The 12,821-nt window shown below is 39.1% G+C and overlaps 1 protein-coding gene across 3 annotated transcripts in view; it reads left to right on the top strand.

The window, feature by feature from the left end:
• The window catches only part of LATS2 (large tumor suppressor kinase 2), a 48,661-nt gene that overhangs the window by 1,468 nt on the left and 34,372 nt on the right, over positions 1–12,821 (top strand). For 2 of the 3 annotated variants that reach the window (XM_058825098.1, XM_058825097.1), the window contains exon 2: positions 2,807–3,380. In XM_058825098.1, coding sequence (XP_058681081.1) covers positions 3,042–3,380 — 339 coding nt within the window. In that variant the 5' untranslated portion in view covers positions 2,807–3,041. Of the gene's footprint in view, positions 1–2,806; positions 3,381–12,821 lie in introns of those variants that run through there. The other variant, XM_058825099.1, reaches the window with a different exon arrangement.

Here is a 12,821-nt window from a genome sequence, read left to right as displayed (position 1 = left end):
AAAAATTGTCTAACTTGATGTAATTAAAGTAATGCTGCACCTGCTTGAAGTGTCCATTATCCTTCAGGATAATGGACAAGCTTCTAATTAGTACAGAACATGTAACATTTTGGAAAAGACCTTAGGACTGGTAGTCAGAATGGCTAACAACTCAAAAATAATTTCTTCTGATGGCAGGAAGGCTGTTACATCCATGCTGCAGGCAGGGTGCAGATTAGAAGTATTTGAAATTATCCAAATCCAGATGTACAGTTAGAAATGCTTAGACAGAATGAGACACATTACATACCTTTTAAAGCATACAACCACTTTATGGGGTTTTTTTCTGAAAAATGCAAATCACAGGAAGATATGAAAAAAGCCAGCAGCTTGTCTTTCCTTGTAAATCATCTGTAATATTTAATGTTCCTTTTTTTTTTTTTTTGCTTATCTTACATATTTAGTTTAAAAAAACCCCCTGCAAAATATGAAACAGGTTTGCAGTTAGCTCAAATACTTAGTGCTGTTGCTGCTCTCATCCATACTGCCTGAACGACAGTATGGATGGTTTCTGCTTTAAGCAGCATTGTAAATGTAAGCTGAGGAAGTTGCCAGCTGGCTTGACCCAGCATCATTAGACTCGAGCTGAGGCCAAAGGTCACAGAAGTTCTTTATGTGAAGCATGTGTGTAAGTGGGAAAGCAGTCTTTTGCTGCAAAAAGGTGGGGGGCTTGCAAGCTCTCCCAGCGTGTCCCAGGCCTGAGGACTGGCACAGGGACTGAAAAGGAAGAACAACCCAGATGCCTAAACCAAGCCATATGGTGCCTGCTGCTGTCAGGAAAAGAAAGAAAATTATCAACCAATTAATTGCTTTGTATCTTCTAAGCACTAGCTAGTTATGATGTAATCCAAAGAAAGCTGCAATACTATTGTGTTTTATTTTTTACCAAGCCTGTGTGTTATCTTTTGCTATATTCTGTCCAAGTAGAAAAAAACCTCTTTTTGAGATCCTGCAGTTGCTTTTGTCTTCACTTGAGACAATGAAAGCTTGAACTGTTACTGACTGGTTTGTGGGAACATAAATATCTGGGTGAACAGCTTTAGCACTTCCCTTAAAACAATTGGCAAATGTTGCTGTCACTTCTCTGTGAGTTAGCTTTGCAGGGTATTCATGGAGAGTGGAGAATGGAGGAGCTCAAGACCTCAAACACATTATGGGTGTTTTTTAGTTAATGGAGCATTTAAATCCTAACAAAAAAATGTTGACTTGGGTTAATCTCAAGCGATTAATCTGTGCTCCTGCATTTCAGTCTGGTAAAGTGTCATAGAAGAGTCTGGGGTCTGACTGCAGTGTTGCATTTGAGACCTTGGTAGAGGAAAGCTTGAAGTGGACTCTGTCCTGATGAGGAAGTGATGGCAGGCTTCAGAGGTGAATGTGTCCTGATTCTGTTGGGCTTCACAGCAGAAAGCTGTTTGCTTGGAAGTGAGAAGTGATAGTAAATGCTTGGAAATGGTTTGGTTTTGGGAAGTGCTACAGCTATCACAACAAAAAGAATTTTTAGTATGAGCATAGGAAAATAAAGAACAGTACTTCCCTGCGAAATCCTTTTCAGTGATAAATGTCCTAGGATCAAAAGTGAAGCACTTTTTTCAAAAAATCCAATTGACTTCTGGGTGCTGGAAGAAACATACAGTGTGTTACCATCCTCTGTATTTGCAATTTGGAAACAACTGAATGGAATTCTTCCCTCACCAGCAAGGTGGCTGGAGCACCATTCAGGAGTCAGTTTGCAAGTGCAAATGGCAGCAGAAGAAGCCAACTTGCATAACCAGCATCAATAGCAAGGTTGCATTTCTGATGAGGCTGTCTTTTAATCCTGTTCCAAATGCACCATTATTCCATGATTGTGTTATGGTGATGCTTAAAGATTTAGTTAAGGCAGGGTTCTTGTTGTAACCTCTGCTGCATGGAGATCACAAGTTTTACAGTTGCTCAGCTGTGCTGCATAGGTGTTCTCTGCAGAAGAGCTGACGTGCAGCAGAGAACATAACAGCTGTCTCAAAGTCTTCTTTTTCTGTGTTGGGATGCTGTATGATCTGGTTCTTCATCTTCCACTCTTTATGTGTAGCTCCATTTACCCATCTTTTCCCTTTCTTCCCTATAAGGCACAGCTAATGAAATATCAATATACCCTTTCCTCTCTTCTTTGTTTTCCTCCCCTCTTCCTTGCAGATCTGGTGAGCACTGCTACCTTCGGACTTTGCTAAGTTATTCACGTGGAAAGGCAAAATATCTTGTCTTTCTGTTATTTGCTTTATTATTAAAATACTAGAAGTTGCTATGGTTAGAGTCATCAATATTTCCATTATAAATCTTTTTCATAAACTTCTGAAACTGTGCTCAGCTAGTGTAAAACAAACAAAATCTTAAGTGGGGGAAAAACATTTCATAAGCATACTCTTCCCTATTTATGAAATAGTATAGGCTTGTCCAGAATTCAGTTATGCAATTGGATAGGAAACTTGCCACAATTAGGTACTGTAAAATTCTTAAATTATTTTTTTAAACCTTGGTTTTTAGGAGTTTTATTTTAATTTATTTTGAAGATTAGACTTACAAGAAAAATGAGGTATTTATTAATGTTGAGAAAATGTTCTAGAATCCTGCTGAAAACAGATAAAGTGAAAATCATTAAAGGGTATCCAACTGTGACAGCTTAAGAGGTTCAACTGATTCATTTTCACTTGATTAATTGTCATGCTGGGACTTCAGAGGCATTTACAATATCTGCTTAACTGAATGTACTTTCTGGTTTTTTTTTTTTCAGTCACTGTCAGTCTGCAAAATGGTGATTCCACAGATTATCATTTTCTATAGGAAATGTGAAGATTGTGAGCTGAAGTAAAACATTGGCAAAAATCTCTTGAGAGAGTTTTGCCTTTTCTTCTTTGTGAAGGATTATGTTTACAAGAAATTGATACCATCAAGTGACACTTTTTGAAATAATTTAAAAGAAACAAAGAATCAAGCTGTATTTATGCTCAGAGAAAACTGGATCAACAATGAGGCCAAAGACTTTTCCTGCTACGACGTATTCTGGAAACAGCAGACAAAGGCTGCAAGAGATTCGAGAAGGTTTAAAGCAGCCATCCAAATCTTCAGGTCAGGGGCTGCCAATTGGAGCAGGCAGTGAAACTTCTCTGGAGCCTAAGATTTTAATAGGGAAGGATGCTGCAAGGCAGCAGCAGATGAGACAAACACCCAAGTTTGGACCATATCAGAAAGCTCTGCGAGAAATCAGATATTCCCTACTGCCCTTTGCTAATGAGTCCAGCACCTCAGCAGCCGTGGAAGTCAACAGGCAGATGCTCCAGGAGCTGGTGAATGCAGGTTGTGATCAGGTACGTAAGAGCTGGGAGGGGAGGATTGGCACTGCTGTCAAAACAAGTTCATACTCTGGGCTGAAGAAAGGATTTTGGTGGTGGCTGTCAAAATCATGGAAATGCACTGATTCTTCTGGCAGTCATATTTCTGTATGAGCAACAGAATAGATGGACTTACTGGGGACAGATGTGACTAGTGTGGTGTTCGTTTATGTTAAAGACAGTCATGGTCACCTCTAGGATTCTTCTATGATTATTCTATGGTTTCCCCAGTTGATAAATGAGACTGAAAAAGGTAGCTTGTCTTTTTTATTAGCTTTCTTTTCTTCTTTTTTCTTTTTTGTTTCTTCATTTTCCCTGCAATGCTTAGTAACAAGGCTTAGTTGTGAGTAATAGGGTGCAATTTTGTCTAGTACATCTAAGCCCAGCTCACTGTCAGAAAAAACTGTAAGAAATTATAGACACAATATCTGGTATTTGAAGACTCTCACTTGCTGCTGGCCAGAAGCAGGAGGGCTTGGATAGATGTTCAGCTGACTGCAGTGATTCTGTCCACACCTTTTCTTTGCTTTCTCTGCTTCTATTAGGAGGTGGTAGCCCTGCTCAGATCAGAGACTTGGTGTAGAGATGCTTTTTATTTTTGTCATCCTGGGATTGATGCTAGAATATATTCTTAATTCAAAGACTTTTCACATGGTGCAGAGCACATTCTTTTTGTGTTGAGCTGCATTCATCTTGCTTGTGCTTCCGTTGTTGGTGTCAACTTTCACCTCTGTCCAGGAGTAGTTCAAAATTTGGCTTTTTAGAGAAAAAATGCTGGTTTGGGTTCAGATTCTGAGTGTTGTAGGAACACTTGTACGATTGAATAGAAGTTGTTTGCAAGCTGAAACATTTCCATTTATAGTCCTTGATACAAATTGGAGAGATTTAAAACCAAAGTGCATTCAGCAGCATCTCCTTGATTTCAAAACTTAGCCCCCATTCACTAATGGCAGAATGTGAGTCTCTTTACTCTCCTAGACTATATTCTGATTCTGTATAACAAAACTAACATCAAGCATTATTATAAACAGTATAAGAGTATGCATTTCCCTGGAGCCATATAAATATTAATTAGTGCTGTTTGTATGCCAAAGAGTTTATGCTACACAAGATAATCAGAGCTAGAGTAGATTGCATATCTAATAAGAAGTGCTGCAGAACAACTAAACACTTCCTAGTACAGTGTACCAAGATGCTGTACTGAATTATTTAACTGGAGGAACTAAGGATTTTCTCTGATCTCTAGTACATCATGAAAGCAGTGTTTTTTAGAACTCTAGCCTCTAAATTTCCCTAGCTGTTTAGGATGGGAACACTCCCTGTTCATATGAGCCAAGGTTAAATGAGCACAGCTGGATTCTGGATTGGAAATGCACATTTGGTAGGTTACAGGGACAAATCGTTCACACATAGAACTTGGCTTGTTGGGCTGAAATCTTGGAAAGTACTTTGAGCACACTACAGCACAGAAATGTTAAGCCAATGTATAAACCAGAAATACCTGAACACCTGTTAAAATGTCTTGGTATTCAAAGCAGTGTAATGAAGTATGTGTGTAAATTTTTTTATATATTCAGCTATTTTGACTTCAATGTTCATACAATGGTATTGCTGCTTCTAGAGCATTGAACTCAGTTCTGACTCTGATGTGGAGATTTTTGCTCCTTAAGTTTTGCTCACATTTTTGGTTGGGCTTTTTTTTGCCCCTCCTCATTGACCATGATTCTTCCATCCTCCCATTTGTTGTTTCTCCCTAGCTATGACTTGTTGCCTGGCAATGGCATTATTGGGCCTATTCTTTAGGTGTATTTGGCACTCAGGTCTGTGCTTAACCAGGGTCACATTTGGCTAAGGTCCAAACAGAGGTTTCAAGACTGGAATCCTGTGAATAAAAGTGCTGAGTTTCCTAGGGTGAGTCTAGACCACATAAAGATTCACTGTCCTGGAGGGTGTGAATGAGTGGAGCTTCTTGAGATGATGTGAATGTTATCTGACCTTGGAGATGGCATAGTGTAGGGTGACAGACCTGATTAATGCCTCTAGATTCTTCTCTTCCCCCTGGTGCCTGAGCTGTTCTGAATCAGACGCTGAACTCTTTTGTATCATGATGTGTTTTAAATCAGTGATCCCAAGCTGCTCTGTCCCTGCTTGTGAATCACAGCCTTTGAATGCCTGCCACATGGACATCTTCTGTAGTCCTGTGGGCAGCCACAGATCTCTGATTTACCAGAGAAGTGAAGGCAGCTTCAGTTTCTTTGGGGATGTTTTTATTTACCTCTGAACCCAGTGCTTGTGTGAGGTTGGTAAATGGGCATTGAAGCCCACAACCAACCTTCCCCTTTCAAAAGCCATGAGAAGCTGTTTTGAGGTTAAGGATTTCAGTCCATGAACAGCTAATGTTCTACTTGAGCCTTCCACTAGAGCAAGCCTGCAGAATACAAAATTTTACTCCTCCTGATCCTGCTTCATGGTACACAAATCAGCTGTTCAGGTGCTGCAAGCATCCTGAAGTGTCTGGCATTTTGTCATAAGTTCTATTCATGAGCATTCTAGGAGGCTGTGAAGAAGGAGTAGAGGGCTATAACACTCAGTTGGAACTCCATTTTCCAGCTGGGTTTGGGCTGATGATTTTTGATGTCCTGGATGGAGCACTGAATATTAACACTAACCTTGTGGGAAATGTGGTGGACACCATGCAAGGATCAGGATTCTTCTTCAGTCTGTTTATTAAGTCACAATTTTGGCTTTTGGAAGGGTGAAGGGAAGTAGTGACAATTAAAAAGGAAAATAATTTTAGAGGCTAGAAAAAGGATACTTCTATTTAATGCTCTTACTAGCTCCACGTATCTGTAGCATGGATAGATTTTAAAAACAACCATTTTACATCCTACTAGAGATGTTGCTTACTGGGGTTTGTACCTCCCTGTTCTGCCTAAAGTGACTCTTACGTTTTAAGATTAAATAGAAATTAGTTTTATTAAATAAAAAGGAAACATAACATTTTATTACTTTACTCTTGTTCTGTGAAGTCCCACACAGCCAGGAGGTTCATTATAAACCACTTGATGGACTTAACGAGTATATGAAATGCAGTGTAATTCATGAAGTAAATATCAAATTCTCATGTCTTTTGGTTGCAGTCAGCATAGGTGTTACATAGGAAAACAGACTTTTTTTTTAATTGCTTAGGAAGTTGCCAGTATTTTTTTAAATTACCTGTTTTCTTCCAGAAAGATTTCTATTTTTCAGCCATTGTGTAGTTTTTGGTTTTATAGTGAAATCTCATCCCCTAAACCTAATGGGGACTTCACTGTTCACCTGAAAGAAGGCACGATTACATAATTTTTTGTTTTTAAGAGATAGAAACCAAAATAACACACATAATTAGTCATTGTTTTTCTGAAACAAATGGAGCAACTTGTCTGTTGTTTGCTTAAGTCATCTTTTCAACAGTAATTATTTAGTGAGTTTCAATCAAAAATAATTAGTGCAGCCTAAATAGTTTTGAAACTCACAGAGCATGACTGTAAAAGACTAGACCTTTTTCATTGTAAAAGCTTGAAACCAAAAGCACACCTAATATGCCATTCTTTAGTAAATAGAAGTGCTTGGGCTTGGAAGGATAACTTGCAGTCACTGTACGGGTACAAGAGTGTGGGGTATCTGTCCTGTGGGCTGGTAATCCACTGGAATCACCTGGGGCAACTGGGTGGTGTTTGGGGTGTGGTGGTAAAAGCAGCTGCTGTTGTGGGCTGAGTGTTTCTAATGAATAGATGCAATTGAGTGTATGATCAGTGGCATTCCAACAACCTGAATGGGCTGTACTGTACTTACTGTACTTCCTTAGAGCATAAACAGCCACTGACATTGTAATTTAGAGTGGGCTGCAGCAGTTCTAGATGAACTGTGGAATGTTACACACTTGTCACTTTTGTGGGCTTTTTTTCTTTCCCTCAAGCAAACTTTCCTTTGAGCAAAGGGTGCCTTTTCTGGGCGAAGATTTCTAGACATGGCTTGTTTGGGCAGCTATTTTTAAGAAAAAATCATGTTTTAGGATTTTTTACAGGCTACATACTGCCAGTAACATGCTATCTGCTGTACAGCTATGAATATGTGAAGTGGGGAAGTTCTTCTGCTTCATTTTCTCCAGAGGCTTTTATAAATATCTGGAGTAAAACATGTGCCCTCCCCGTGCCAACATCAGGATATTTTGAAGGGCAAGATCTTTCCACTAATTGTAGTGTCTTTCAATAAAATGGAATGGTGTAATAATGTGTGTAAGAATATCAAACTGACTACTTTGTCATCAGTGTTATGCTGAATTAATGAGATTCAGTTTGTAGAAGTGGGGTGGGGGTTTTGGTTTCTTTATTTTTTTTCCCCTTAAATTCCTCATTGCATTCCAGGATTCTTTCAGTCTCTTCATCATGGCTTGCCTTCTTTTTATTGAACCCGTTTGGCAAAGATTCTACCCTGATTTGGGAATGCTGATTGGTTTCAGGTTTGAGAATGGGGGATAAAGTATTTCTCTCAATTTGAACGAATATTTGCAGTTCTTTAAGTGAGGGAAACTCTGTTCTGCCAAATAGAGCTTGGGCAAAAAGTCCTTTTTTTTTTGCATTTAGCATATAGAACTAGTATTCTGTTCTTCCTGTTCTGTATAGGTCATGCTTGTCCACCTATGATCCTTGTGCCATCAAGAAGTGTGTTACTGAGCCAGTAGGACTTTTCACCATAATGTTGGAGTGATGACAGGAAGCAGATACAGTGTAGAGTTTTGTTTTGATAACAGACTTGCTGAAGCTTTGCTGTAGTAAAATATATGTTGTGATGTATTTGTTAAGAGGACATGTCTAAAGAGACAGCTTGCCTTCAAGTGAAGGACAGCAAAAATTGTAATAGCAAGTAAGAGAACTAATTTCATAACACTGGCCTGTCCTGTAACAAAATTTTGTGTTTGCTTGAGTAAACTTTACCTGTGTTAGGAGTTTTGCCTGCCCAGCTGTTTACCAAAACCTCAAGGATGAACATCTTAGTCATCTTCTGGATGTTTTCAGTCCAGATTGTTTGGTTAATGAAAAATGACTGAGCTGTTACAAGATTGCCTGGGTTATTCTGTGGGACATACTTTAAAGGTGAGGATCACAGAATATTTTGAATTGGAAGGAGTCCACAGGGATCATCAAGTCCAGCCCTTGAGTGAATAGCCCATACAGGGATCTAACCTGTGCCTTTGGTGTTGTTAGCACCATGCTCTCACCAGCTGAGCTAATGTGGTGCAAGTCATTACAAGCTGTGCTGCTTGTAGAAGTATTTTGGGTTACAGGGAGGAAAAAAGGGATGTTCAAATGAGGGCACTCACTGCTGAATGCAGGAGAAAGGTTTTATTTTAGCAACTGAAATAGATCTGATAATTCAGGCCAACAGTCTCTTGGGTGTTCCATTTGCATCCACCATTTGAAAGTAAGTTGTTCACTCTGCCTTCTCTTTACTAGGTGTATTGAGGGCTTGTTTCATAACCTTTTCTTACACTTTTTTCTTTCTAACCTCCCTTTTTGGTTTCAGTCTTTCTGAGAGATTTCCAGTGTAATGCAGTGTTCTTCTGTCAAAGTATGTAACGGAATGTGTTTCCCCACTAATATGCCTGAGGTTAGCAACTTAAGTCATTTGAGTTCTTCAGAAAAAAAAGTGAGCCAGAGCTTTCCAGGGGCTGAAAGCAAGAGGTGGAGATTGCTCTTCAGCTGATAGCTTCTGACACCTTTCTCTCCTAAGCCCTTTCTCTTGTCTCCAATCTTCCTATGTTTCTGTCACTTCTTGATGGTACTGCCTTAGTGAGCATACTTAGATTCTCTGTGCCAGGACACAGCTCCCACAATGTATTTGAGAAGGTGCTCTTGGTGTTGTTCTGTGTGAGCATGGCTTGGAATATGCTTGTCCTGCAGAAGGAAGAAAAGTATTTTCCCTTGAGTTTTTGTGGTGGTGGAAACATTTATTAACAGTTGTAAATGATGGTGTGTTCTCCTTCTCATGACAAGATTTAGCAGCTGGGCAGTAATATTGTACTGAAGAAGAATATTTTAAACTCTGCCCTTAATTCTTCTTAGTCTTTTTTCTTCTTTCTCAAACTATAGAATAAATTACATCTTTGTAGTAGGATTGTGTTTGAAATGACAGGACAGGAATCAGATGCTAGACTTCAGCTGTAGATAAATGTGAATCTTGAGTTATCTTAAACTTTCCTATTCCTCATATGAGATAAACATTCTATAAGCTTGGGAGTTAATGTAAAAATATAAAATTGTATCTTGCTGTAACAGGGTACTGGATTAACTTGCACTGGATACTTAAACTGTATTTATTAAAGTTTAATTGCCAGTAGAATTTTGAGCTATAGATTTTAATTTATTTTTTTGTGAGAAAGGAAATTACTTCTTCACAGTCACTAAAAAATCTGCATAAGCATTTACTTCAGTCTCTGAATAAAAGGCCCAAAGGTGAAGATTGCCATTATTATTCTAACAGGAAGCTGATATCACAATAGTAGTAGGGTGTAACAGTTCCTTTTGCATTTTTTATGTTGTTCTCAGCCTAAATCTCTGCTGCTCTTTCAGCTTTAGTATCTCAGAGGAATCAATGTTATTTTATATTTTATGCTGAGACTGAAAAATAGCATCTCTGCATTGGAAGGGGAATGTGGGGTGTTTTTTGCTGGTCTGTGGGGATTCTTTTCTTTCTTAAAGAAATTGAATGGCACTTTTAAACTTAGAGATTCAGCAAAAGGACTTGATACAAGACTTTTGCATGCTGTTGTCTTTAGGGGTAGGTCAAGGTATGCATTACGAACTCAATTCAACCTAGGAATGTTTTTTAGTAGTTAGCAAACTAATTAAAATTTTACGTTAAAGCTGCTAATTAAATGTCAGTACAATGAAAATAAAAATTCCTTGCCACTCATGTGATACTCAGGTGTGTGCCATACTTCTGTGGAGTGATTTTTTTAAAAAATTATTTTCTTTTTCCTAAAGCATGGGCAAATAGACATAACATACAATTACATTTGTTTTTCCTCAGTTTTTTCTTGCTGTAGCCCCATCTCAAGCAGACCACAGCTTGTTGGTGCTCCCATGGGCCCAGCATTCAAATTCTGCTCAGCAGCTGCTTGCAGTGTCAACTCCTAGAGAACGTCCATGTGCCATGTGTGTTTCCATGTGTCCCCCTAATCTTCCATAAATCAGGCTTCAGTACTTACACTCTTTGCTTCTTGGTGCTGCCTGTCTCTGACTTGCAAATGCTTGCATGCAGTGCTGTCTGAAGTAGGTGAAGAGAGATGTGAAAGAGCCCTTCAAATCTTTTTACTTGGTGGTGCCAGCTGCTGTTTTTCTCATGTAGTGGATATGTCCATTAATTCCCTACCATTGCCTTGAATCACTCTTAAGAAACAGCTGGTTAGACCCAGGTTTTCCTTTATTTGACCTTGGCAAGAATTCTGAGTGTATTACAACTGCCTGTGGCTATAGCTACTCTAGCTATAGAGTAGATGTTCCACAGTCAAGTACTGCTGGAATAAATGCCATTTGCACTAGTAAAATCAAGCAGGGACAGACACATGATCATTGTTTGCTTAAAGCTACAAATGTTTGTGTTAACTTGGGCTTTAGACTTATGTAGGTTATGTGTATAGCATGTGAAATACATCTAACTTCTTTCATTCCTTCTGCTTATGTTCATAACCTAATTGTGAGTGTAGATTAGATCTGACATTATGTTGCTTGGAGCTGAGGCTTAGAGTGGGAAATGCTGGCCCTTATTTCTAAGTTTTTATAATTCCCTATTTTTTGGGGGAAAAAAATTAAATTTACCAATGCTTCTGATTACCAAATTAGAGGCTGAATTTGCTGTGGCATTGTGGTCTGTGGTCTCATCCTAGCAGTAGCAGTCTCATGTTGTCCAGGCTTGAGAGAGATCCCAGTTTCCCATCTCCAGAAGATGCTTTAATAAAAGCCTGGTGAAAGTCAGTCAGTCAAACTCTTGCTGTCTGCCTGCTCTACACATCTGCTGCATGTCACCCAAAATACTGCTGCTGATAGGAATATTTTTGATTTTATGTTACTGGGCAGCTTCTGTGGAGGTGGTTCTGTCAGCTCTGATCTTGATGGGGTCTCCCAGCTATGGCTGCAGCACAGCAAAACTGGTTTGTTCCTAATGGACTTGTCCTGCCGTCTGGGCAGTCACTGGCAGTTCACAAGGAACTTCTGGGTTACAAATGGACACACAGAAATTTGGTTTCGTACAAGCAGTGCATGTGTGCATATATGTGTTGGGATATAGACTGCAGTGTCTGCATGGTGCCAGCTGTTTGTGGAGAACTTAATCCACAGGATTTGGTGCTGCATTGAGGATTTCTTTTTCAGTCTAAGGAAACAATATTCTAATGTTTGTGGCTATGTTCTGCTTCCCTGCAGTGTAAGAGATGGATTTTTCCTGATGAGAAACTTGTGCTCTTCATTTTGAGTGAATCCAAGTAATTAAAAATATTTCCTTAGGGAGGTGAAGGATAAAAAGAATGAGAGAGGATATGAAAATACTTTAAAAAATTATTTCTAGGTCAGTTAATTTTCAGAAGGCTGAAGCTGAAGAACACTGTGTACCTGTAACTTTGTGAATCAGGTAATGGCCATGGCAAGGACAGTCTGTGGAAATAACTGTCCTGTGCCATTGCTTTGTCTTTAATTGTTATCAGTGTATGTGTGCATGTGTGAAACTTACTGTGACACACACAGTCAGTTATGCACTTAGAGAAATACAAACACAGCGGGAATTGGGAAAATGGTGGGATTTAAATGTATACTGCTTGAATGACCAAGCATTTTGTAACTGTTTTCTGTACCCTTCATTATCCTCCTTTTCTGTATCCTTCATTACTCTAACGCAAGGTTTGTAAATTGCTCATTTAATCCAAAGCCTGCAAAGGTCTGGCACCTCACATGCATAAAATATTAGAAAGAAGGCTGCTGCTACTGGGTGATAATATGGTTAAGTTTCTGCCCTGTAAAGAGACTGACTCTAGAAGGAGAGCTAGCAGTATAAAATTACTCCTGTAAAAGTCTTTGTATGGCTACGTTTGGATTTTTATCCACTATTTGAATCTGTTGGATGGGGGTTATTTCAAAGCAAATGTCAGCTGAAACTTAGAGATCACTGTTGCTGATCTGCAGCTTCATTCCCTCCCTGTTTGTTTTGTTTTGTTCTCCCCCTGTATCAGTTCTTATCTTCCAGCCTCTTCAAGTCTATACCTTCCTTTCTTTACCTGTTGTCCTATTGCACTGCTTTTTCTGCTCCATTGGTTTGAATGACTAATATCCAACACCTCTTATGGGCCTTTCTATGTGCCTCTGAATACCCTAAATGAGTTTATTT

Source organism: Ammospiza caudacuta, chromosome 2 (assembly GCF_027887145.1).
Source record: "Ammospiza caudacuta isolate bAmmCau1 chromosome 2, bAmmCau1.pri, whole genome shotgun sequence".
Taxonomy (NCBI): domain Eukaryota; kingdom Metazoa; phylum Chordata; class Aves; order Passeriformes; family Passerellidae; genus Ammospiza; species Ammospiza caudacuta.
The sequence above is the reverse complement of the archived record's forward strand: the minus strand, read 5'-3'. Positions and strand labels throughout refer to the sequence as shown.